Source organism: Cyprinodon variegatus, unplaced genomic scaffold (genome assembly GCF_000732505.1).
Source record: "Cyprinodon variegatus isolate N-32 unplaced genomic scaffold, C_variegatus-1.0 Scaffold98, whole genome shotgun sequence".
NCBI classification, from domain to species: Eukaryota; Metazoa; Chordata; class Actinopteri; order Cyprinodontiformes; family Cyprinodontidae; genus Cyprinodon; species Cyprinodon variegatus.
In genome coordinates, this window is record NW_015150551.1 from 1,531,914 (window position 1) to 1,559,436 (window position 27,523).

At 37.2% G+C, this 27,523-nt stretch overlaps 1 protein-coding gene across 1 annotated transcript; it reads right to left on the reverse strand.

Annotated features, from left to right (window-relative positions):
- Positions 1 to 4,423: 4,423 nt before the first annotated feature.
- LOC107084366 (protein argonaute-2) lies at positions 4,424 to 21,742 on the reverse strand. Its single transcript, XM_015374167.1, has 20 exons — positions 21,530 to 21,742; positions 19,067 to 19,114; positions 16,935 to 17,115; positions 16,707 to 16,827; positions 16,438 to 16,619; positions 16,058 to 16,194; positions 15,840 to 15,974; positions 15,388 to 15,475; positions 15,072 to 15,219; positions 14,856 to 14,975; positions 14,583 to 14,705; positions 14,345 to 14,478; positions 14,061 to 14,245; positions 13,655 to 13,814; positions 11,807 to 11,897; positions 11,369 to 11,563; positions 11,148 to 11,282; positions 10,839 to 10,940; positions 8,754 to 8,953; positions 4,424 to 8,658 (listed from the first exon to the last, which is right to left on the reverse strand). The coding sequence occupies exons 1-20, from the start codon at positions 21,543 to 21,545 to the stop codon at positions 8,550 to 8,552; spliced, it is 2,610 nt and encodes an 869-aa protein (XP_015229653.1). The 5' UTR covers positions 21,546 to 21,742; the 3' UTR covers positions 4,424 to 8,549.
- Positions 21,743 to 27,523: the final 5,781 nt, after the last annotated feature.

Genomic DNA, 27,523 nt, shown 5'->3' on the forward strand with positions numbered 1-27,523 from the left:
TTTTGGCATGTTGGTTTTCAAAGAACAAGAGGAAACAGAAGTGGAGGGAGGTCTGAAGTCACAGCTTTGCAGCACTGCCTCTGCCTAAAAAGACTTGGGTTGCAATGTTAATGTCGAGGGGGTTGCGGGGAGATACTGGAAAACGTGTTCTGAAATCAGTTGTATGAATGATTTTATTTTTACATCTCCTTTGAATAAAGAGAATCTTTGAAGTCAACTACATCTCCAGGACAGGCTTTACATTCACAGGAGGTAGATAACGGGGTGACGACATTGGTGTGGAGTCCAGGATATTGTAGTGCATAATTTCTTCCACTATAAGGCCAAATGGGAACTTTCCATAAAAGACTAAGGCTACTTTAAGACAAAGGTGTAAAGGAGGGGTGGGGTAGAAGTACATGATGAGCAGATACAGCCCTTCCATGGCGATACCTGAGTCAACAGTCGTGTTAAAACATGGACGCTTGGTGCACCATTAACTCTTGCACAAAATCCACTTTATTAAATAGTAAAAAGTTGACACAAGTTAAGGGTTATCTGGATGAAGTTCAAGTGGATTTGGCCAAATAGTGTGGCACAATAGCAGTTTAAGCAGCCTTGGATCGGGTTGCCTCCGCCTCTGATTGTCGCCCAATCCAAGCCCAGTTGAAAGACAGCTGAAACTTCTCAATTTACTGGTCAGTCTACGTTCCTAACCTAGCCTATGGACCCTGGAAACATGCGGCTGAAATGAGCTTTCTCCATAGGGAAATCTGGGAGTCTCTGATGAGACTGCTGCCCCCCGCCATACTCTGTTCTGGACAAAGCAAGACGGCGAACGGACAAACAATGTGGCACAATAATCGGCCAAGGAGTGTGTGCAGCTTGTGATTTTCAAACCTCCCATTGGGGGAAAATAAAATAAAAAATAATAGCCTTTGACTATACACTTAAAGAGGACAAAACAGTCAATGCAGCATATATCAGGCTTATGAGGTACTTCATGAATATATATATAGATAGATATATCAATCTTTTTAAAAAAAGCTTCTCAAAGTCATTATTCCTTATAGTTCCTATTAATAGCATAAAATACCTCGTCAGTTTTTTTTTTCTTCTAAACTTTCAGCCCGAGCTAACGGGTGTTTTTATTTTTATTGTTTTGAGAGACTGCTTTTTAAAAAGTGCAAAACACAAATACTGATCGTTCTATGCAGCATCTACAACGCAGGGTTATAAAAAAGAAAAACGGAGAAAACTCCGTACACGGCAAAGCAGTTTTTTCTTTTATAAACCAACCCTTCACGATGAGACAGGGGCTTGAAACCTAATAAGAGTTGGAGGATAGACAGAAATCGACAAAAGGCACATACGAAAATACACAACTGCGAACACGGTGGATGTCTACAGCTGAGAATAGAGCTATAGAGTAAAACCAGCTCATATGTACCTTTGGCCGAATAGAATGATACGCTGTAAGTTAGGTAGAAGTAGGTTTATTTTCCCTTTAACCCGCAAACGTACAGGGATGCTCGGTGTAACAACTAGTAGAAGAGGCAGGAATGAGCAGAGTGTGCGACTTATTTGCAACAACAAAACAGTTTGGCTTTCTGGTAAAACTAAAATCAAATTAAGCTGAAATCTGACATCGTCACACCAGAAGATGCCTGATTACCAGTGACGGAAAACCCACACGGCAGCAGAAAATCCACACCTAACAACCCTGCTCCCGCCGCAAAGAATCCAAGTCGTCGCCAAGCAAATCAGAATGGCACCATGTAAAAGATTCAGTCGTTATTGTGGTTTATATCAAGAAGGGGTCCTTAAGTTGTTGCTGGGTTCTCCAAGTGCAGATTGCTTAAACAAGATAAATAAATTTGGTCCCCCAAAAAAATGTAATCGAGCAAAGAAAGTCCATTAATTAAAAAGCTCTGAACACAGCACAGTTCTCTCACTTGTACTGGTTTGGTCACTACGAGATATTACTTTGATACCTTTGTCAAACATACGGGATCGTAGCAAGCACCAGACACTGCTCTGAGGTAGTTCTTTACAAGCTGGTGGATAAAAAAAAGAAACACAAAGAGTTTTTTCAAAAGTAATTAACAGGGTAAATACTTGAAGACCACTTCCTGGCAGGGGTGGAGGTCTACGGATTTACTTGATGGCGCTGATGTGGAGATTTCAAAGGGTTGCCATTAAAGTTGTGGTTTAAAAGAAATTTACACTAAAAGAGCAGTGGATGCAGCCGGGTCTCTTTGAGCCTCAACTAAGGATTTTATATCATTGTTGTAATTAAAATATTAGTTCATTTGGCAGATGAGAAATTAACAGCTGCAATTGATTAAAATTATACTCTGTTCTTTAAACCAACCAATCGGGGTGCAATGATGGTATACTTGACAGGATAATGGGAAATATTTGGTACAGCACAATGAAGGAAGCTTTTAAAAAGCCTGAGGAAAACTAAGATGGTTTTTGGTTTTATATAACATTGGTGATAAGTTTTTAATCATAATTTTGTGGCTTTCATGTTCTTCTCAAGTTAGGAAGCCTATAAGCTTTGTAACCCTATAAAACATTTAAAGTTAGGTTTTAGCAAACATTTTTATTTTAAAGTAGGTGATTAAATGTTATACAGACGTCTTTAAATAACAAAAAAAAAACATAAGTATCTATTAAACACTGATAAGCTACCAATAAGATGCAAATTGTGACACTGTTAGGCTGTCAAGTTGTGATTTAGGCTTTTCCACTGCTTTGCATGATTACTGAAGAAGTTCTTCCTCATTTACTTCAAAATAAAAGTTAAGCATACATGCAGCTCTTCACTTCTCATCTTAGCCTCTTCTGCAAGATTTAATCTGAATCTAATAGTTTAAATTCCAATGCTGGAAACTGAAAATAAATATAAAGCTCCATAAAGTCAGAAATCTGACAGAAAATATTAGGCTATTTGCGTATAAACGTGTTCCTACACAGATTGAAGCGTCGCATGTTTGCATGCTCATAGTAGGAAGCCCGTTGTCACTTTTTCCAGAACCATAGCAAATCTGAGAGAATTCATTTCAGACAATAATGCTGCTGACAGTAACTAAAAAGTTTGCTTTTAATGTTACGAGATTTTATGTCACGTCACATCATTATAGTCACAAGGATTAGTCACTGAGGCTTTTTCTACAAAAACATATTTTAATCTACTCTAATATTTCATCCAGATCTGAGAAAAATATATATTTTGATATATCAGGAGGGTTACGGTGCTCTACATCCTAAAAAGTCCAAAAACCATCACGTCTCTGGTTGGCATGGCAAATGGCTCCCAGCGGCAAACTGATTCTTCAGGGGGTTTATAAACCAATAGGAACTGGGGAATTATGTCTGCTGAACCCTGCTGATGGCTCTACATATCGGACCACACACCCAATAAAACAAAAATGACCCAGCTGCTGAAATCTGTACGCTGGCGAGAGTTAAAAACAAATCCGCCACTGGAAATGAGACATCACAGAACAAGTCCACACAGAGCTCACACACAAGATGGAAATCAAACAGCAAACAAGATATTCTCTAGTTTCTTATTATACCCAAACGATGCAAACCTTAAAACAGGTAAACAACTATAGCTCTAGAGCTGAAGTTTCAACATCACTTTACACCGGTGGGATTTGTTGCTTTATCGACATCTGATCTCTCGATACTGAAGAGATCCTTGCTAACAAGTGTAGAGCCACACAGTAATGATAAATAAAAATGAGTTAAAACGGAATTGATTGTTTCTTTCAAAATATTACAACCTGATTTAATACATTCGGTACCATCTGAAGATGGGGAAAGCAGGTTCTACGAAAAATTTAAATTAAAACCTTACACAGGCAACAGTTTTGGTAAACAAAACCGCCTAGAGGAAAATTACTATACAGATGGGATAGATTTGGAAATAAGGAATCAGTTTTCAATCCATCAGTCAGTCAAAAGTAAAATATCAGGCTTAATGAGACTAAAATAGAAATTAATGACAAAAAAACCAACAAAAATACTCTATTGCATACTTCGATATGGCATCTTATAGTGAACATTGGCCTTTATTGTACCTCAACTATCCAGGCTTTCTTGGGGAAAGAAAAACATTTATTTTTATTCTAAAATAAAGTCTTATGTTAGGTTTTCAGGGCACCGCCATAAAAAAATCTGTTTGCGAATGTTGCAATAATTGAATTAATTGATTATAGAAGTAATTGTCAAGTAATTTAGTAATCGATTAATCGTCAACTTGAGTATAGAGACGGTAAAACATGCCTTTAGCTGACAGAGCGACCCATTTAGAGCAGTACTTATATCAAAATTGTAAAAAAAAAAATATGTATATATTTAAACATCTTGCATTTAAGATAGAAAAAAAAAAAACTAATGTTTTTGGCTGTCAATATGCTCTATCCAGAACTCCTCAAGTGGAAAAGTTTTAGTTTCACCTGGTTTAATTTCATAAAAAATCTTCTTTAAGGAACCTTTGGCTATCTGTTTATTTATCGATTAATTGAAAAAATATCCGACAGATTAATTGATTAAATAATAGTTAGTTGCAGCCCTATAGGAAACATTTTTCGCCACAACTTTGGTCAAAAAGCGACCCTCTGTCTTAACCACAAAGAACCATCTTATTGTTGTTAAAGGCTTTTGGTTATAAAAAAATAATAAATTAAGTTGGCTAGATGGAATCTTTTGTTTGCTCTGCCGGAAAAACAAGTACAGGTTAGGATAAAAGTAATTCAATAAGTTCCTGCAGGTTCATGTTGTCAATGCATCCATAGCTACATGATTATTTAGTTTTAGTGCAATGCAACATTTGGAGTTTTGCATCAAGAAAAAAAAGAATGCCATTCTGATCTGGTTTAATAAGGTGCTGGTATAGTTAGGAAATGCAAAACACACACACGAGAAAAAACAAAAACAAACGAGAAACTCAACAGCCATCTCCTTAGAAAGCACTCAGATGTATAAGTTGCGGTTTCTTCCAAGTTAAAGCATGGAGCCTGTTACAATTATTGGTGCCTCCTGTCTATGAAGGGAAAGTGGATATTTAAAACATGGTGTGAACGCATTAAAAAGGTCTGCACCCACACAAATTCAAACGACAATTGTAAATGCCCTGTAGTATATATATATAGGGTTTTATTTCCCCCCAGTCAGGAGACTTGACCAGAGCGCTTTACCCTACATTCTGTCATTTAATCAATCACACACTAACATATACTGATAATGGCAGCTGCCATTGGGCTCACTGACAGAAGTGAGGCTGCCATACACAGCTGCCACCCCCCACCAATTAGTAGGTTATGTGGGTGAAGCGTCTTACCCAAAAACACGTTTAAAGCTGTAGCTTGAACCTGGCAAACTCCTGCATCCGACGTCACTATCGCCGTTATGCCAAGCGATACTCAATATCAACCACAAGGATCCAACACACCCATCTCCATCTGATACAATCTGACCCTCTTTTTCAGAACTGATTTTATATTTAACCAGCCACTTACTAGAAGACACTTACTAGAAAAACAAATCAAGAAACGGAGTGATTGTCTGATGGACCACACCTCAACAGTGACTGGCTGGAAACTAAACTCCAATATTGTCAAAACCAGTAAAAAGCACCAACATATCCTAGCAACAATTTTCAGAGCAGAAGCCATTAATAAGGGAAGGAACCTCAAAGTTATCCATTTACAGAATCAGTGAGACGTCACAAAAACACAATGGGAAGAAGCTGATATATATATAAGGTTTAAAAAAAAAAAAAAGGATAACTATTCTCGTTCATACATGCTGCTAAAAATATAGTTTATATAATAGCTATAGAGATCACAAGTGGATTTAATTCCATATTGGCAGGTCAAAGCTTTACTAAATCAGCCCCAGCTCTCCGGCTGCTGCTGCATCTCTCCTCATCTTAAAAACTTCCGCCAGCAGCCTGAATGATAGCACCATCGAGATTACACCGACTTGGTCATGATGAAGGAGAATTTGCATTTGTTGTAACACAGCTCGAGCGAAGAGCCAAAGTTTAAAATCAAAGTGTCATTTTAGTGGTGCATAGAAAAAACAAGCAGAGAGCTGTGTGTAGGTACAAAACACACTCCAAGGATTTGGTCATAGAAATTAAAACACATTCTGTCTCTTCGCTTAATGGAAATTATGCAACATTAAGAAATATAATAAAAACGAAATCACCATCATGCTCACTGAGCCTCTAAAAATCAACAGGAGACACAAGCGGTTGCCTATTAAGATACATAGAAAGGGTAATTATACAGAAATGGCCAGCGGTGTGATGTTACCATAACATATCAACAGGTAACAAGAGGTAGAACACGCGGCCATTTCCATGCAATTACACCAGTGTCGCTCAACATGGCCGAGCCTTTGCTTCAGATAAAAGGGAAAAAATAAAAAGGAAAACACACATTAGAAGATATACCCATTATTCTGCTATCAAAAGTGCATCCAAATTTACATTTTGAGACCAGCACCAATAAGAACAATATTGACATCAGAACATTAAATATCAAGTAAGGGATTTGCTTTTTTTTTTAACCAGAATGCCCAACAAATGTCTGATCTTTAGTTTTACGTGTAATGGGTGTTTAAAAAAAAAAAAAAGGGTAACAAAGGATCGTGGAGATAAAGGAGGAACAGTGAGAACTTGAGGTGAGATTTTATAGTGAAATCATCTAGCACCTAGAGTCAAAAAGATTTTTTTGTGCTTTTAAATCTGCTGAACAATAATTATGTACAAGTTTGTAATCTTGTTTGGCCGTGAAAGATTTGGTGTTATAAAGGATACACTCATTTTTAAGCTATAAAATCTACGTCACAAATGACCATTACTACAAACGTGACGATGCTGATAAGGACTAAGAAACAACAATAAAATGCAAAAAGAAAAAGGAAACTGAAAATACCCTGATTGTCTCCTTCTATACATGATCCAAATTCATGTGGGATCCCCTCTGACTGCTAAATGTGTTAAAAATAATGTATGCATAGTTAGGAAATATCCACTACTTGCCTTCAATCAAGACAAACATTCACAAGCTTAGGGTGTCATTATGCATTAATTCCATTGGTAAAAACTGACAGTCTTAGAAGGCAAGATAATTGCATTTAAAACGTGTAGACAAAGAGTTAATTTAGACAAAACGTTGGCCTGTAAAAAAAAAAAAATTCTAAAACTTTTCAGCCGTTTCCACTAAAAGCTTTATGTAAAATATATCTGGTTAGGAATATTTCCATTTAGTAAAAAGACCTCACAAAAGCTGGTTGCATAAACCCCCACCTCCCATGCTTTGTGCTAATACCGCTTACAGTTCTCGAAGCATCCTCTGCTCTAAAGAGGTTCTTGTGTAACATTTTAAAATCAGTTCAAATGTTAAAAAAATTGCTGTACCGAATGCCCCTAAACGGAGATGCTACACGGCTGCTCCGATCTGACCTCGACGCAGCAGAAAATACTTTCCTGCTGCTATATACAATAAAAAAATAGAAGCGGGGTTAAGGTGTGTAAAAGGAGAAAACTACTTTAAATGCCTACATGTCTTAAAAAGAAAAGAAAGAAAAAGGATCTTAGCTACATGCATATACAATGAAGATTTACTACAAACAAAAAAAGGAGAAATTCTCACGATTGCCTTTGAGTTTCAATGTTTCATCATTATGGCTCAGAATAAAACATAAAAAAAAGGGGGGTTGCTGGGATCCAGTCCCAGTGCACCCAGTTTTGCGTTACTAAATCATTAACTGAACTTTAAATCGGTCAGGACTTAACGATAAATGCGGTTACCTTGTTCCTAAATTTTTACAAAACTTTCAGAACTATTGATGGTTCAGTTAGAGAAAACTATTTTCACCTTCACTGGATTTGGCATAAAACAGTTTGCAGTAGAAAGTCCAACCATGGGCTAACTAATTCATCATAGAAACAAAGCCCCAAATGGCACTTCTGTTTTCCAAATAAAATAATGACCTATGCTGAAGGAAAAAAAAAAAAAAAACCTTTAAGTAATTCAAAATATATTAAGTACTTTTGTCCTTCTTGAAGTACCCATCCTGGTCAGTGCACTTTGCTTTGATTGGCTAATAATGTTTGGTTTTAAACGTGTTGGCATATAAACAATAAGTGAGCTCTCCAAAACTTTTTGATTCTCTTTTTTAAGCACCAGGATCAAAACACGTATGTTGCAGGAGAAAAAAAAAAACCTGGTGTAGAATATAACAGCCCACTTACTTTAAAAAAACTACTACCTCATATATTTCAGTGTGTAACTTCTATTTTTAGACTTTGGGGAAAAATAAAAACCAAATGCATAAAAATAAAATGGCCCTTTTTCTAAACTGTAGATGGCTTAATTTAAGTGGATTTAAGGGGAGAAGTTTAACCTATGGGCAAGTGACTGGTTCATCACCTAGAGAAAATGTGAAGCCCTGGTGTGGGATTTGCTGCTCACAGACAGCTAGAAGGTGATCACTGGTTTCATTAGAGGGGTTCTACCCACACCAATCCAGTTGTTGTGCTTTCAGGCAAAGTACATGGTGCGCAGGGTGTCCTGGTGGATCTGAACAGCCTTGGCCAGCGCCTGGTGGTCCCGCCCGTTGCTCTGGCCTGACGTATGACTGCCCTCAGCACTACCAAAAAAAAAAGAAGAAAGAACTTAAAACTGAAGGAGATGATAAGGCAGATATGAAAAAAGAAAAAAAATATGTAAGAAGTTTGATCTTACCTGTCGTGCTCTTTATCCACCAAGTGATAGCGCGCCCGGAAAGCCACTAGATGAGCGTAGTAGGCCGGCGCTGGGATGGAAACGGACCGGGTGCAGCGCACATAGGTATGGCAAAGCTGGTAGGTGAGGACCTGCAGCTCGTCTGATGAGAAGTGGTTGTCATCCCAGAGCACATGGTAGTGAGATGGTCTGCTGGTTCCCTGCAAGCAGTGGGAACAGAGGAAGAAGGTGTTAACTAGTGATGAAGACGCAATGCTATGCATTTTCAGTATTGGTGAGGGTTAAATAAAATAAAGTTAAGATGATTCCAAGGAATGTAAAAGGCTTTATGAAAGGAAATTCTTTTAGAAAAACGTCTTCCCCATTCAGAGAGATAGAGACGCTGCTGGGAAACGCTAGATTCCCTTTGATGATAAAAGAATAAATACAGTACATTCTACAGGTATAACTGACAAGTGTGATAAAATGTTATATTGGAAATATTCTAGTGGAGTAATAATGATCAGTAGAGAAGAGTAATATGAGCTTAAAATCTAATCACAATATTGGTTGTTATGGAGACTCTAGTCCCATTTACACTACCCTCTGAAAACCGATCTGAGCCGAGTTTGGACCGAGCTTGGATCAGTTAACCGTGCCAAGCTTGGTTCTGTACAACAATTTACACATCAAGCTAGCACGGTTCCTCGCCTAAAAGTAGTACTACTGCTCTCTAGAGGCAAACAAGCAAATCAACATGGCGGCACCCGAAACATACAGGAAGTTTGGTTATAATTGGGATATTTCGTTTTTTACAGAGAGTCAGGCGAAGAAATCAGCCTTTGGTGAATTTACTGGACAGAGTCGGCTTTTGGGAAGTGGATACGACAAACGATAGACTAATCAAGGCAAAAAAATAAATAAAAAAATCTTTGCAATCTTTCAAGTAAAGCTGAATGCTTACCACAGCAATCATATCTCCACAATCACAAATAATACTCTTGAAGCATAAAAATTTTAATTCAGCTTCTTCAGGACATCAGTAACAAAGTGGTATGATTTATATCACTAAATATCTCATAGTGACCACATTTAATCATATTCTTCAAATTACAAATGCCTCGATGTAAAAAAAGGAGATAAAAAGAACCAAAATAATGAAAACAACATTTCTCACAATTCACTTATTTTCTGGAGTTTTTAATTCATAATTTAGGCCATAATCCCAATTTTTTTTATGACTAGCAACTAATCACTACAACAGTCAACAATATAGTAAATGCCCACCCATAATGATCAGAGTATTCTTATCCTTTTTAGATAAAACCTGTGTTCAATACTTTTTATATGTTTTTGTTTTTCATGGCTTTATACTGACAGCTCTGCAGAAGCCGAGATCACGGCTTGTATTTAGTGTCTGGGTCAGCTTCTTTGATTGGTTGAAAATAGGGCTGGATGATAAAAACCATTCATTCTTTCTTTGAAGTTGTTTTTAGAAAGCTGCCTAGCTGTGAATGCATGCCCCCGTAATTAAGGCCCCACAGTAACAAACAACACAGTAAAAAAAAAAAAAATTAAAGCTGGCTTCTTCACAACACGTTACATGAAAAGGTGCGATTCATTTCACTAGTCACCCCTAAGTGACCACATTTAATCATATTCTTTAAATTTGCCAATAAAAAAAGTAAAAGAAATTAAAGAAAAATATCAGAAATAAAATTCACAATTCGCCCGATTTTTATCAACACATTTCTAATTTATTTAGACGATGAAAGCAATTTTTTTTTTTTTTATCATGACTAGAAATGTATTATGCTAACAGTAAATGCATGCCTCTAATTAATGCTCAGAATCTAGATGCAAAGTTCAGAGTTTCCACCTCCAGCATCAGCTGATTTGGCAACTTAAACATCTTAAAATGCACAGCTCCCAACACTGGGAATGCTGCCAGACCCACCGCACCCAGAAGTCAAACCACGCCGCCTGACCTCTTGATGCTCCCAGATTTTCCATTTAAACCAAACATCCTGACACTAAAACGTGTTTGGTGTGAACCTGCAATTAAGCTAACAACCCCAATCAGATGCTACATATCTTGGCTCCTACCTGAATGCCTGCATGACTACAAAGGTAGAAGTCAAACTCTGATGGGTGGGTGATTTTGGTGTCCACTGTGGTCCCTGCAGGAATGTTGCCACTCTTTCCAACCTGCAAAAAAATCCCAAGTTAAAATAATTTCAAAGGTTTTGACTGCTGATGCAACATTTAGGAACAGGAAACAAACATAGCAACAACCCTAGAAGTACTACGCTTCTAATCCAACCACATTATGTTAACAACACAAAGTCAGAAAATGCACCACAGCTTTTATAAATGAATACATGGTTATGTTGTCAATATGTATGAAATACTCACCCTTTCGTTCCGGTCCACACAGAAAAGCCTTGTGTGGTGTCTCTTCTGTACAACCACAAAGGTAATACCAGGCTGGTAATCCTTTTCTAGTTTGATGCAAGCTTCACGGATTGCCAGCAGTTCATGCTGAAGGACCTTTAAGTAGAATCAAGAAGTGAGAAACGGTGAGTAATTTCACACAATGTCATGGCGTTCTGGTCGCTTTAGAGTTGCTGTAATACCTGGCTAAACTGGCCCTCAGAAATGCCATCTCGGTAGTAGATGATTCTGGTGGGCTTGAAGCGAGTGGACTTGTAGAACTGGATGAGCAGCTCCCGCACCATGTTGGCCAGGTCCTGGATGATGTCCTGGCGGTGCTGCTGCACCCGCACTGTGGCACAGTATCGGCTAGGGTGGGCATCCATGCTACCCACCACCTACGAGACAGAAAGCGATATGTTCAACTGTTTACATTTTTGGATAGGGAAATGCAAATCAAAATGGTAGTTAGTCCTGTGATACAAATACTGAAAGTTAAAATATAGCTAATAAATCTGGTAAAATATATACATAAAATGCTTGCACTTATCTACTTGTGTTCAAATATACTTTCTGAATGCTCACATAATTTACACAATTCAAAAGAAAATTCAAGTTAGGAGTTTTTAGTCACAACTTACAGCAGCAATGGAAGGTTTCTTCCCATCTCCTGCAGGTGGATGGGTCACATCTGAACCAAGGAAGATCACTGGCTGTTGGAACACCAGCGGCCTGGAAAGATAGGCACAGAATGGACCCAGATGACATATTGCAGTACATGGGCTGCTCGGGTAATACTGAAGCAGAAACATCAGCAGCTGTGAAGCCAATTTCAGCTCACTCCTATTTTCTTGTGCGTCTCTAGAAATCTCTTTACTCAGCATATTGGGCAGTGATCTAAATGATGTCTAGGCCTCTAATGGAGTGAGGCTCCATTCATTACCGGATTATTAGCAGGAAACCTAAAGACATTGGTAATACATGAAACCAAATACTGAAAACATATTCAACATCTGCTTTAACAGAGGTTCTGTTTTAAAGATTAGAGTGAGTTAATCCCTTAACTGACCTTCATAGGGGCTTAATTTAGTATAAATCCAGTGTAATTTGTAACAACAGAGCAAAAACCTTGAATCTTAAAAATCATTGTGGTTTATACAAACATTTAAAAACCTTCAAACCCCAGTCATGGTTTCATCCAAAAGGTAACACACAAGCAAGGTAATATTTAAATATAATAATAATAATAAAAAACTAAAATAAAAATGCTAGGAGGTGGTGCAACATTTAAAATCTTACATTTAACAACAATTTCTGCTAAGAATAATTGTATAATAATGCAACTAGGTGAGTAAAAAACACTTTAACAACGATAAACGTATAAAGGACAATATTTTAATTCTGGATGGATCATTTAAACAATTGGTCCTTCTAGTTGTCAATCATTCTGGTGATATGTTTACGTGAGGCCGTCCTATCTGTTTGTTCCCAGTTAGCTATCTTTTTCTGTCCATGCACTTTCAGGTGTATATCTGAGGTGAGCTAAAGTTTCAGACAGTCACTGAAGCTCACCTTTCTCACTGTAGTTCTTTGAAAATGGCTGAGGGTCGTAAGAGACAAAGTGTCTACGAAGTGTATGAGAAGAAAAGAAAGGCCTCAGAAGAGGCAGATATATCCCAGAATGCTTTGTGAGCAGAGCTCTCCTCGCAAAGCGTTCTGTGATTTGCTGTCACAGCGGCCCGATATCGCTACCGGACAGCAGCGACTAATAACAAAGATGGTGCAGACAATGCGTGGAGGAGGAAGAGTTACAAGAGCAACAGAGCAAAAAGCAGTGATTATGTGTTCGAACGGTCAGTTAACTGAGTTGAATATAAAGTCTACTAAATACTCCCCGCTGTATGTGGACACAGTAAGCTTGTATTAGCTATGAGAACAGCACGTTTTAAACAGGGCGTGCACGAGGAGAAATGGGCTCATTCATGCTCTTGCAAAGACATTTTTTCTTTTAGTTTTTACAGCACCAGTGGCTTGTTTTTCTGACAGTAGGCTGACAGGAAAGGGGGTATAAGAGAGGGGGAAAGACAAGCGGCAAAGGACCACAGACCGGATTCGAAAATATCTTCCACAATACCTATAAATTTAACCACCATAGAACTTTACATTTTTCGCTAGATTTTAGTTTTATATCAGAAAGATAGTTGGAGCAGAGAGGCTTTACGTGGCCGGTTGTCATTAAGAGTTTTGAACACGTAGGTCATTGGTGGCTCATCAAGTCTCATCTCCATGGAAATACACATTAGTTTCTGCATAAATTGCTTAAATTAAAATAAAATGTGTAAAGGGATTGTGAATAAAAAATAAAAAAAAAATGATTTGAATTTACAAAAGAAATGAAGAGACTTCTACTGTAAGACAGAAGCTAACTGTTTATAAGCTCATTTTAAAAGTAAGTCCCGTTAAACAGAGGTGTGAGCATTTCCACTGACCTGCCCTGTGGGAGCAGGATGTTGTTGACGCCGCCCAGCTTGACATTGATCTTCAGACAGAGGTTAGAGAGAGTTTGAGGTGTTGTCTTCTGGACATTCTTCACCTGGACACATTGCGTTGCCATTCCAAGCACAGTGTCGCCAACGCGCTTCACCTCAGCTAGAAAAATGCAACAAAATTACACTTTAAAGTGAATGTTTTAAATATTACAGCCACACTATTTCAGTTATTTTTACTAAACCAGGAAGCCATAATTGTAACTGTAAGAATATAACAGATTCTTAAAGAGAGGATAGATAGATATTTCTTAGTAATAAATTTGACAAAAGATAAAAATTTAACTTAAAACACAACAGCTCACAGCAGTGACAAGGTAGTAAGACAAGTTATTCAAATATTTCTGACCATAAACTGGTGTCTTTCCAGGGAGGATGACCACCACCAGCTGCAGACCCTGGTAGGTGTACTTGAGGTGCCTGAACATCGGCTCCACGCTGTCTGCCCCCTGGGCGTACTTGCAGAAACAAGGCTGACCCTGGATGGGCATCCCTGCATCTCGAGAAATCTTCCTCAGCTGATCTGTGAAAGCTCTGCCAAAAGATCAACAAATTGATCTTGTTTTTGTATTTTGCCACATATGCATAACATAAGGATGCTACAGCAGATGCATTCAAAAAAAATCCTCGTACTTGAGCAAGAGTTCGGAGCACTGTCGCTGTGGTGCGAAGCAAGCAATGGCCCACACTTTGATCTCAATGCCAGTGTGGAACTGTTTGTTCCTCATGTCCCAGACTCCCTGAATTGGCGTTGCTATTGCTTTGTTCTGAAAATGTCAAAATCAGGAATTATTTTTTAATGCTTCACACTATTTAACTATGAAAAAAAAGTGAATACATTTAAATCCATCTAATGAACTATTCAACATACCCTGCCGCCATAAAGTATCGAAGGTGCTTGCAAGACGCGGCCGTTCACTTCTGTCATTTCATCCCTCACCATTACTCCAAACTCACGGACGTAAGGGTCAGCGTTGAAGTTGGCACTTCTCATCTGGAAGAAAAACAAACGTAATGGATCAGCTCCATGTCCTTTATTTTAGTGTAAATTGTTTATTGACATTTCTAAACTTTATCTTAGATTTTTTGGTTCATTATAGATGCCTGTTGAGTTCATTTAACCCTTTATGTCCTGATGCCCTACCAGTTTGCTTATTTCATCCTGCCGGTCTGGTGCAGATCTGGCTGTGGCCCGGATCATTGTGGAGGTCTGATTGTCAGTCAACTTCTTGATGCAGCGCTGTCCTGCCACTATGTTGCACACCTAAACAGACCATGTTTATGGAAGATGTGTTAACAACAAAAAAGTCTAATCTGTTTCATTTTTCCCAAAAACACCCGAAATGTTGCAGATTCTTACCTCTAGAGGGAGGTAGGTATGCTTCTGCTCTTGTCCCACCTGTAAACATGGGAGATGAGGGTATCGCAGGATGAGTTTGTACTTGTCTTTGAAGTACTGGGCTACTGTGCATTCAATAGTTTGGCCATTCTCCTGCTGCAAAGGGAACCTAAGAAAATAAAGACAAAATCAATATAAATTTAAACTACAGTAACCCAAAAACTGATCAGCCAACATTAGTTTCTTCAATTCATTTTCTTGCTGCATGTTCTGGTTCATCTAAAATGTATTGATAAGGACATTTAAGTAAACTGTGGTAAGAGGTTCTGGGGCTTACGTCTGGTGGCTGGCTGGTCTTCTGGTCACGTTGCAAACTCTGTACTTTCTCTTCATCTGCCCGCAGTGCGTTATCTCGACTTTGAGGCCTATATCAAGAAATCAAAGGTGTTAAATACGTTCAATGACCTTTGTTTTAAGCGTCAAGTCATATTAGGTTTCATCTTTAAAATTCTCCACTTGTCTAGACTCTGCTTTTATCAATTTTTCCAGCTGTTTTTAGATTATAGACATATAGGTCCAGAGTGTGTGCGCTATGTTGGGTTGGTGATATAGCTGCAGATCTTATAGCTATATCACACTAATAGCTGGAAATGTCACTGCCTTAATGAAAACTGTAAAGTTTTTAAAACAAATAAATACAATATGTAGAAAAAAAGTTTTTCCCCACTACCAGAATATCTGGAAGCTTATTTTGTTTATGATTCCAACTGATGAGAGCAGCTTTCTTACCTTTGATTTCTTTTGTAAATTTCACTCGCTGAGAATCTGTTAAAGGCTTCTGTTGCTCCTCGATGCTTTTAAAATCCAGAACTTCGCACATGAATTCAATCACAGGCTGTGCTTTGTAGAAAGCTGTGGCTGAAACTGCAAGCAAAATGGAACCACACAGGTGAGACGTGCGGAAACGACAGGGTTTATACTGATTTGGGGGAGAGCAAGTAGATTACCATCAATGTTGAGCATCATTTTCCAGAGGGATGGTCTGACAGACTGATGGAAACCAAACCACACCTCTCTCCCACCTCCTAGGGGGTTTGAGCATCCCACTGAGGGAGTAAAGAAAGAGCGTCCCACTGGGGTGTACCTGTATCAGACCATAGTATGATATGTTCAATAGTTAGCATAGAATCTAAGCATGTTTGCTTATGGCTAAAATGAAAAATCCTTTTAAAAATAATAATTTGTAAAGAATTCATAAATAACGCTCAAAACAGAATATCACTCCTTAATTGACACACATTCTGGACTTGCATAAAGATTATTAGAAGATATTTTAAAGACAAGACAATAAAAACTGACGACAAAATACAAAAACAAAAGATCTAACCTCATAGAAGGTAAATGCCTCATGACTACATCCAAAGCTTGAATAGTTTCAAAAGGAACACTCGGTAGCCGTCCAGCTAGCGCCTCATGTAGCGCTTGTAGACTAACGCAGGAAACCCATTTGATGGACACCTTGAAGCTGCGGTCTTTGCCTTCGCCTGGTATCGTCACTTCAAGCTCCACCTGTGATTGAAGTAGAGATGATGTTAAAACTTTTTTTAAAAGTATAAGGAAACAGAAACCAAGTAGGCTAAGAGGTAAAGTACATACTTTGTCTCGACCAATGGGCAAAGGCATGGCCGTGTAGAGGTTCTTTCTTCCATCATACACCGGCTTCCGATCACCAAAGATTTGGGTGTTAAAGTGCTGAACCATGTGCTCTACAATTTCACTAAGATCAGCAAGAAATTAATCACCACAGTGCAAAAAAAACAACAAAAAAAGCATATCTCTACAAACTTGGCTGAAAATAAATAATAATAAAAAAAAATGACCTACCGGTTAACCCTCCTGGGACATTTCTCTGGCTTGATGTCGATGTCATAGTGATAGACCTCCAATTGGGGAATTTCCATCTCAAAAAAGTTGGCCTGGAGTTTGATCACCCTTCCCATGGTGCCGAAATCCGGCCTTGATGGTGGCTTGAACACATATTCTGGCAACGGGGAAGATGGAGGATCTGAATGGAAATAAAAGGAGAGCAAAATGCACAGTTAGAACCGAATCCAAAAATAATCAAAGGAAAAGTTTAGAGGACAAAACCTGAACACTGGGATCCAGACCGGACCCGTGTTAAGTAAAAAAACTAAATAAATAAATAGTTGAGTAAGGATAATGGGGAAGCTTATTTTTTCTGACTATAAGTCACACTTTTAATGGGCTTTGGACAGGGGTACAAAATATACTATTGAGCAACGTATAAACAAAAAAATATAATGGTACATTCTCAATTAACAGTAATAAAACTATTTTACGCAACAGCATGGCCCATGTTTTAAAAGGGCCATTGGAAATGCAGTGCATCACTGTATGGCAGCAGCTCTGTAGGTCACAGTGTTCACAGTCAGAGAACAGGAGGGGAAAAAAAAAATCATTACTGATAACTTAACACGACAACCGAGAAGGACTGAAAAGGTGCCATTAAAAAATGTGCTCTTGGCGTATTGCGCGTCTTCCCATTTTCAGCACCCTTAGTGACATGATTGATTTGAGTAATGACATCTGTTGCAGAGCCACATTCCTTAACCCTTCATCATCTTTCTTATCATCTGAACTTTTTATGGAAAATTAGCAACACTCTAGGTCCCTGCAACTTATCGACCAGTGTGACGTATTTATGGATTTTTGCTTCTTTATAATAGATATCTGGGCTGGTGTGACTTATACTCCAGAAAATACACTACTTTTTTTTTTTTGCATGTTCATGTGGAAAACTGGCTAATATTAAGAAAAAAGGTGTGTATGCTTTTGTTTTGTTTTTTTTTCCTTCATCATACATATCATTAAAACTTTTAGTAGATAATAATATGACCATTTTGTTTCCCAAAAATCCATATCTGGACTTTTATCTTTAAACCTTTAAAGATATGTCATTTTTACTTGCTCACTCAGTGTGTTCCACATATGTAACTTCAGATATTCCAGTCTGTCAGAGTGCACCAAACCCTTTACCATCTTATCTCTGAGCTCCAGCTTTATTCTGCAACAAACTCCCTTAAACGCCCGACACATCAAGCATAGGACCTCCAATTAGAAACATTGGTCAATGTCTACAGACCAGCACAGAGTACCCGTTATGGAACTGGATCTCTAAGGCTTTTATCATTTTAGTGTTGACATGTTGAAAGGTACGGCTATGATATGAATCCCTCTAAAAGTTGATATATATATATATATATATATATATATATATATATATATATATATATATATATATATATATATATGTGAAAAGCATCAGTCACAATTTATTTTTTTTTTTTTGTGTGTGTTTTTGAGAAATAAAGCTTTAAGTTCGAATAAAAGCATGAATCTATAAAAACAAAGCTTTTTTTTTCTGAAATGAAATGTTTTACTTCATGCACAGTAGTATAAATTAGGCTTTGGGAAGAACAAAAACAATTCAATTAATTAATTAATGTAAATGTTTTGCTCCCCAGAACTTCCGTAGCTGGTTTGTTTGGAACTGCTTTGGGTTTTCTGCGACAGGTGTCATAGAGAAGGTGGTGGAAGGTGATAAAAACAAACACACCATACATTAACCTGAAATGTTTGTGAAAGCTAGGGTAATTAGCAAGAGGTTTAACATTAGCTACAAGGATGGGACTTTATCATGGAATGTTTTTAATCACCAATATGCTGGATTACTTTTTATCAGCGGACCCTAACAGACAAATGGAATAAAAACAATCTAAGATTGGTTTTATAATACGACCTCAGTATCGCTTCAAAAGTAGGAAGTCAAATCTTTATTTTAAGAATTTTGATTTAACATGCTGCATATCTTTATCAAAACTTGTATAGTATATTAAGCAGATTGAAGTTAACTTAACTTAATTGTTAAACTATTTTGCCAGTAGTATAACATTATAGCTGGGACCAATTCAAACCCAAAATGTAAGCAATCTTACCAGAGCTCATTGAGCCAGAGGAACGTGGTCCCTCCAGAACCTCTGTAGCTGCAAAGAACAAAAAAAGAAAACATGTTAGAATCGAATAAGTGTCCACTTACACATAAATGTGACAGTAACAAGGGGTTAGGGGGCTGCAGCTTTCAGTTGTTTTAGTTATCATTTAATCTAGACATTTTTTATTAATCCAAAGAGAGACAAATTTTTACATGTCGTGCTGTAAGAAAATAAAGAAAGCAGCTTGTTTCAAATTGCATTTTGCAGATAGATTTCCTTCTTATCGTTACTAAAGCACCATCATTCACGATGAAAGGACTCTTATCAGTAAACAAGCAGAAGACCTGGACCAAGCTGGGAACCTTAAATTAGAGAATCCACCCAACTCCCTCAAGTTCATTCAATAGTCTTCAAAAGTGTAGAAGTTTTAATCAAAAACAGACCCTGATTTTTTTTAACTACTTCATACGGAAATGTAATTTAATGTTAGCAAACAATAATCAATAAGTTGCACTTCCCCACAGCTTGCTTGATTGATAATAAAGGCAGATTAAAGTGTTTAAGTCTAATAAATGGTCGTTACTAAGTCTCATGATTATTTTGAGTTTGATGGCACTAAAATCATTATAAGTATGTGTACATAAGTTTAGGTCTTTTGCCGTTGTGGAATTATCAAATAAAACTTTTTCAGGTACAAAAGTATGCATCAGCCACAGAAAACTTGACTAAAAAAACCCTTACTTCATACCTACTTTGATAAAGGATTGAAAGTATTTTAAATCCCAGAGTACAGTGAAGATTTGAGATAATCCTAATCATGAAAATAACCCATCATCTGGTAGTCAATCACATTTATTTTGATTTCATTTGTCGAATGCTCCATGGGGCTCCCAATCATAAAAAAGCAATACAGCACAGTCTTTAATAAGACAAAGTTTCTTGTAAGAGTGAGATCATACAATCTATTTCCAATATCAAATGAGAATAAAATGAAAATTAACAGATATACAAGAATTCCAATTGCTTTGTTTATAATGTAAGAAAATAGAAGTAGAAAGAAGCAAAATAAGGGTAAAAATGACAGATGAATTAGCTTGAAACCTTTGTCATACCCCATGAATTCAGGAACCATAAATGCAAGCGATGTAGTTTTAAGAGACTATATTTTTGTTATTTGACCACGTTTAAGCTGTGCCAGGTAAGATTATTTACAAATTAAACAAAATATTAATGCACATGAGCTAAATGCATAAACGGTAAACTCATGCACGTTTCAGCAAAAACAGATACAAGAAAACACTCCAATATCAGCCAGATGTGCTCCTTAAAAATATTTACTGAAAGGGAAATATAAAAATTAACCCCAGCTTCACATCTATTCACCAACTCTTAGTACATTGAAGCATTATATTAAATTGGGTTATGTCTTTTAATATGATTCCTTTGGATACATAGGGTTATCTGTTAGGTAGTTTCATGAACAAGAATACATCGTTTATTACCTTTGATCTCTGTACCTCTTTTCTGTATATTAATTGTAACATAATAATCAAAGCTTTATTTCAGTAAAATAAGAAAGGAACCTGAGGCTTTTTATTTTTATTTTAAACACTATAAAATTGTTTTAAAACAACTGCAGAATTATACAATAAAATAGAGTGAAAAATTCTGGTGAAGTTATCCAGGTCATAGTTAATCTATAAAAAGTTAAAGTTCTGGGAGTCTTCATTTATGTAAAAATAGAAATATTTTTTAAACTTTAATTCAATTCCTCAGTAATTTAGTCTCCCCATAAGCTTAATCACTACCTATTTAAAAAATAAAACTCTTTTTGAAATTTGTTTTCTTTGGCACCAACTGACATACCCTTTATTTATTGTATGAGTAATATTTACTAATTTTTTATACTCTAATGCAATTTACATGAATTCAAATTTAAGTCTCAAAAATCATAATTCCCTCATATGAATTTTTTGTCAATTTAGAAATAAAAACGTCGGCTAACAGCTGAGGTAACTTTACCCTGATCAGGGTGTACAGTATTAGACTTACTGTATGGTTGGGGATCAGATTAGAAAGCGTGGTCGGGCGTTAAACACCGGTTAAAATTCCTGTTATGTGTTTAGCAGGAGGATAAAAATAAGTAATTAGTTCATCTCGCATATATTACTCTTTTTTTCGAAATTGAGCTTCGGTTCTTCTGATTATAGTAGTTAGTCCACAGTGAACAAGTTGACAAAACGAGGTGCAGCTAAAGCTAATTTAGCTAACGGCTGCTTGATGCTAACTAAGCTTTACCCTAAATCTATCGCCCGCTGAGGTACAAGGGCAAACATACTTTGCCGAATGAACTGTTTTTAATAAATTGCATAAATATAGTATGAAGGAAGCTACTAGTTATTATAAACATGAATTATCCACCAGCCGCATCGGTTAGCCGCTGCTAACAGTAGCTTCGGCACTTACCTCCAGCAGGATACATTTTGTCGACTTTTTAAGCGTATCGTGGACGTTCAGATACTCCACTTTACAGAGGGCGAACACCGCCGAGCTTCATACGAAGCCAAATCGATTGATGGTCCAACAACTGGGAAGGATGTGTGGCTCAGAAGTATAGATATTCGGTTAGCCAAGAGATAAATATTTTGAATCTCATCCTCGACACGACCCCATCCCCCCAGCAGCACACAAACGAGAGCGGAGAGAAAAGATGTGCGGCAAGAGAAGTCGCCCCCAACCACTTCCGCTTGCGTTTTTAACCTACACCGCCCACCTCCTGAGCTCGAGCCAAGACCTTTTAAACCGACAAACGTTTACTGTACCCATAAATAGTTCTTTAGATTGATTTCCTACAAACAAAAAAAATAAAAATAAATAAAATATATATGTGTGCGGATCTTGGCTGTGTGTTTCCATTTGTGGCTCAAAAAAAAAATAATGAAAATAAAAATACATCTACTTAATTATATCTCACTAGCCATAGCTACATATGTTTTATGGGCTTTCAAACACTGCCGTCAATACAAAAGTGACTTTTTGCGCATAACGGGGGGGCTTTTTTTCTTCTTTTTTGCATCACGGGGGACTTATCTTGCTGTAGGACCTTCTCAGTGACGTCAGACGAAATTAAACAGATATAACTTTTGGCACCCTCTCCGTCCGTCATTAAGGGAAACAGTAAAATTAAACCAATGAAATCGCATAAGGTGTATTTACCTTATTATAATTGTAGAAATGTTTTACATAAATGCAAAGCAATTCAAGCAATTCAAACTACAGAAGCCTTTTTCATATTTAATTTACTTAGACAGCAATTGCCCCTATCCTCTGAATGCATGGCTATACTTTATTTTTTATTTATTTTGCACAAAATGAAGCCATTGATGTGAATGGTAATCATTTGGAGATGTATCATGGAATATAAATTTTGTTAATTATCGTATCATGTGCAATCTTGTTGCCCTGCAGTGTTCTTTGATAACAGTATATAAATATATATATATATATATATGTGTGTGTGTGTGTGTGCGTGTGCACTGAAATAGATTTTAATTTTGATTTGAATGTAGAATTTGAATTTCAAAATTTTAATTTGTGAGATGGGCAGTGGTGCAGTTTGTAGCACTGTTGCCTTGTACCAAGAAGGTTCTGGATCCTTGGATCAGGGCCTTTTTGCATGGAGTTACTCAGGGTCTTCCCGTGCATACGTCGTTTCTCTTCGGACACCCCGGCTTCCTCCCACAGTGGCCATTTGACCTTTCATGACTATTAGGTTAAATGGCATCTCTAAAATTTCCTTAGGTGTGAATCATTGTGTGCATGGTTGTGTGTTTCTGTGTTGCCCTGCAACAGACTGGCGAACTGTCCAGGGTGTACCCCACCTCTTGCCCATGTTGCCGCAGATAGGCAGTATATGGGCATTCCGGCCCATCATGAACCTGATAGAATAAGTGGGAAAAGATGGATGGAATTTGAATTTAATTATGATTTACATATGCTTGGAACCAAAATTCACATTTTAAACTATTCAGTTATAGATAAAATATTTTATAATCTATAGTCCTAATTTCAATCTATCACTCAGCTGAAATGTATGTTTGCTGCTGTCTCTGAACAGGACAGGGGCTGAAACTGGGCCTCAGTCAAGCTTTAGATGTTAATAAACGCAGAAAGTAGGGATACATAAGTAGAATAATATTTTCTTGCCAGTTTTAATCATTTTGAAATGTTGATAATATAGAAAAGATATTTGAGAAAGATGCTAAAGTTCTCAATTAAAGAAGATATATATGCATAGATCAAAACATATACACTCACCAGCCACTTTATTAGGTACACCTTGCTAGTACCGGGTTCGACCCTCTTTTGCCTTCAGAACTGCCCTAATACCGTACTTTGTGGCATATATTAATTCCTCCGAAAGTTTGGTCCATATAGAAGAGATAGCATTATATTTACCATGTCTACATGCATAAATGCAATGAATTGCTGCCATGCATTTAGAAATTTGCATTAATGAGCTGTTGGACAGATGTACCTGATTCCTGCAAGTCCACATCAGGTCTGCAAGCACTGTAGATCTTTTTGCCCATTCCTCTGAACCGATATCCTTTATTGGAGTGATTTTCTTAGACCTGTACCTGAGCAACACTGACTTTCAACTCTCTCAACAAATTTCCTTCATCCTGGAGGACCCAGCAGTGTTCCTTAATACTCTCCCAAATGGAAGGACATTTTGTCTTAAAATCTCATGACACATGGCCCCGTTCATTCTTCCCTTAACACGGATCACTCCTCCTGTCGCTTTAGCAGGAAAACAGCCCCAAATCATATTGTTTCCATCACCATGCTTCAAAATAGTCATGTGTTCTTTGTGTGCCACAACATTCTTCTTCCTCCAAACATAATGAGTCTGATCACATGATACTCTCTGAGTCTTCTTCAGGATCATCCACCTGCTCTCTGGCAAACTTCAGACGAGCCTGGACATGTACTGGCTTAAGCAGGGGGACACACCTGGCACCACTGGATTTGAGTCCCTTTCAGCATAGTGTGCCCCTAAAAGTAGTCTGTTTTACTTTGGTCCCAGCTCTCTGCAAGTCATTCATTAGGGCTCTCTGTGTAGTTCTGGAATTTCTGCTCACCACTCTCAAGAACAGGATGAGATCTTACATAGGGCCCCAGATCAAGGGATCTTATCAATGGTCTTGTATGTCTTTCATTTTCTTACTGTCCCACAGTTGATTTATTCACACAAACCTTCTTGGCTATTGTAGGCCTATTCCAAGTCTGGTGCAGGTCTACAAGTTTCTTTCTGGTGTCCTTCAACAGTTCATTGGTCTTGGACATCGTTGAGTTTGGAGTCAGGCGGTATGAGATTTGATGATATAATGTGTGTCTGGTCAATTGAGCCTGTGGACAGGTGTCTTACAGATAACAAGTTCAGACAGGTACCATTAAACAGGTAACAAGTGGAGTTCTGACCATATATGATTAAAACATTTTGCACCATCACCATTTATTTTGTGTTGTGTCCTCTAAACTTCTGTTGTTTAAAAAAAAAGCTTTAAACCCATTTTTTTAAATTAGCATTTAATTCTGACTAGGATAATACTGTCTCTTAGATGTCCTCTCTCTGTGTGCTCCTTTCTATGCACCTCTGGAAGGCTTTTAATGTCCTGCAGCGCTGCACCACTACAGCACTTTTAATTGTATCTGTATGTTTTATATGTGTTATGTATTGTTTTATGGCTTTGTTGTAAAGCTATTTGGGTACCATTTGGCTATTGTAAAGGGCTATACAAATACATTTGATTTGATTTGATTTGTTCAGTGCTGATGGCTTCTCATCCAGCCCTGGTTCTGCTGCAGATTTCCTTCTCTTTAAAATGAGTTGTTCCATTCCACTGTCACCACAAGCTGGCTTGAGAGGGGGAAATGCACTGAATTCAAGGTTTACAGTGTGAATGATCTTAGGAGGAGGATAGTCAACACTGACGTAAAATAAGTATTGACCACTATTTTTCTCAGTTAATATATTTCTAGAGCTACTATTGACATTGCATTTTCACCACAAGTCAGTAGCAATCCGTACAATTTACAAATACAAAGGAATCAAACAATAGATGTCCAAAAATTAAGATATGTGAAGAAAGGGAGGTGTAAAAGGCAAGACACCAGCCAAAACCTCACAGTAATTAGAAAGCAATCCTGCCCCTTGTCAGTTCTAATTAATATCAGCTGGTTCAGTCCCAAATGATGGCCTATAAAAAGGCTTCTCTTGTATCAAACAAGAAACATCTCATGATGGGTAAAGGTAAAGAGCCTTCTCAACACCTTTGCAACCTTATTGTTGCAAATCAAAATGATGGCATTGGTTACAGAAGGATTTCTAAGCTTCTGAATGTTCCACTGAACACTGTTGGGGCCATAATCCGGAAGTGGAGAGAATATCAATTCACCATAAACCGAAAATGACCAGGTGCTCCTCGCAAGGTTTCTGACAGAGGAGTGAAAATAATTTTCAGAGGAGTTGTCCAAGAGCCAAGGACCACTAGTGGAGAGCTTCAGAAAGACCTGGAATTTGCAGGTACGGTTTTTTTCAAAGAAAATAAGTAATGCACTCGCCACGCAAGACTCCATTGCTGAAGAAAAAGCATGTTGAAGCTCGTTTAATGTTTGTTGTACAACATTTAGACAAGCCTGTGAAATACTGGGAGAATAGTCCGGACAGATGAGATGAAAATTAAACTTTTGGATGCCATAATACACGTCATGTTTGGAGGTCAGATGGCACATCACCCAAAATACACCATACGGACAATGAAGTTTGGAGGTGGGAACATCATGGTGTGGAGCTATTTTTTCAGCATATGGTACTGACAAACTTTATATAATTGATACAAATCTGCTGCCATCTACCAGTATGACGAAGATGAAATGTGGGTGAACATTTCAGCAAGACAATGACCCCAGACACACACCAAGGAGACTCTCAAGGTTTCAGTGAAATAAAATATAGCTGCTAGAATGGCACTGCCAGTCACCTGACTTGAATCCAATAGAAAATCTATGGAAAGAACTAAAGATTAGAGGCTATAGAAAAGGCCCATGAAATCCTCGAGATTTGAAGACTGTTTGTGTGGAAGAATTGGCCAAAATCACACCTGTGCAATGCATGTGACTAATTTCTCTATACAGGAGGTGTCTTGAAGATTTCAATGCCAACAAAGTCCTTTGTAAAAATTATTATGTACATTTCTGTAAGTGTTTTCAACACTGCCATTTCTCTGTATTACACATAACTTCATTTCTGGACATCTATAGTTTGATTTCTTTCCATGTTTGGATTGTTAGGTGAAAATGTCATGTCAATAGCACCTATAGAATATATTGAGACAAATTTTGTTGTGTTCAACACTTATTTTGCCTATATAATCAGTTGCAGCAATTTGTTGGATACACCAAACACTTGATATAAAAATATGTTCTTGTAATAAAATATTGTCGCCAAAGCCATCAAATAAAATAAGGCCATTATGCGAGAAAAGGAGTATCTGGCCTCCCTTCTTTGTTTGACCAAATATGACCAGAATCCGCATATCGACTACATCCATCCCACTGAAGGTTTTCAAATGCACACTTTTTTTTATATAGTTAGAAATGAATTCAATTACTTTCCCATTGCAACTGTAGTTGTTGTGCAGTGTTGTCCATTCCTCTTTATGATGTCTGAGTGGTAGATATCTACTACGTAAGAGTAATCCTTTGCACCTAATTACTGTTTTTGCATCAATCTTTCCTCCTAAGCAAACATATGGCAACAGAGGGAATCAGCACTCCAAGATTTTATAGAACTGATTACTTGATATAGTTTAATAAGTGGACTATGAATTGAAAGGGGCATTAACTGAGTGGACTTAAATTTAAGATTTTGTTTTATGTAGAGTTCATTGTGTTAAAATTGTGTTATTCGTTTTCCAATTCAAATAAAATACAGATCTTATATAAATAGCTTTAAAAAGGGTACAGCAGGTAGTTTTTCTTGACCTGCATATTTTAATCTTTAAAAGCCATAGAAAACAAACAAATAACAAAAAAAAAAATAGGATCCATGAAAAAATTGCTAATTTCTCTAACGGTTTATCTCTGTATTTTTTAACAACATTTTTGCTTTGAAAAAACTCTGTTTCATTTGATTAAATACTGACATCACCAATTCCCATGGAGAAAAGTTAGCATTTTTAACCTTACTTATTTTTTATTTTTTTTTTGCAAAAAATGACAGTTGGTTGAAATAATAAAAAATATTCAGTTTTTAGCATAATGATGATGGTTTTATTATGTGCAATAACACTGATTTTTTGCAACATCTTGCATACCAGTTTTCTACCGTGGTGTTATGTTCAGGTGATTTAATAAATATATATATATATATATATATATATATATATATATATA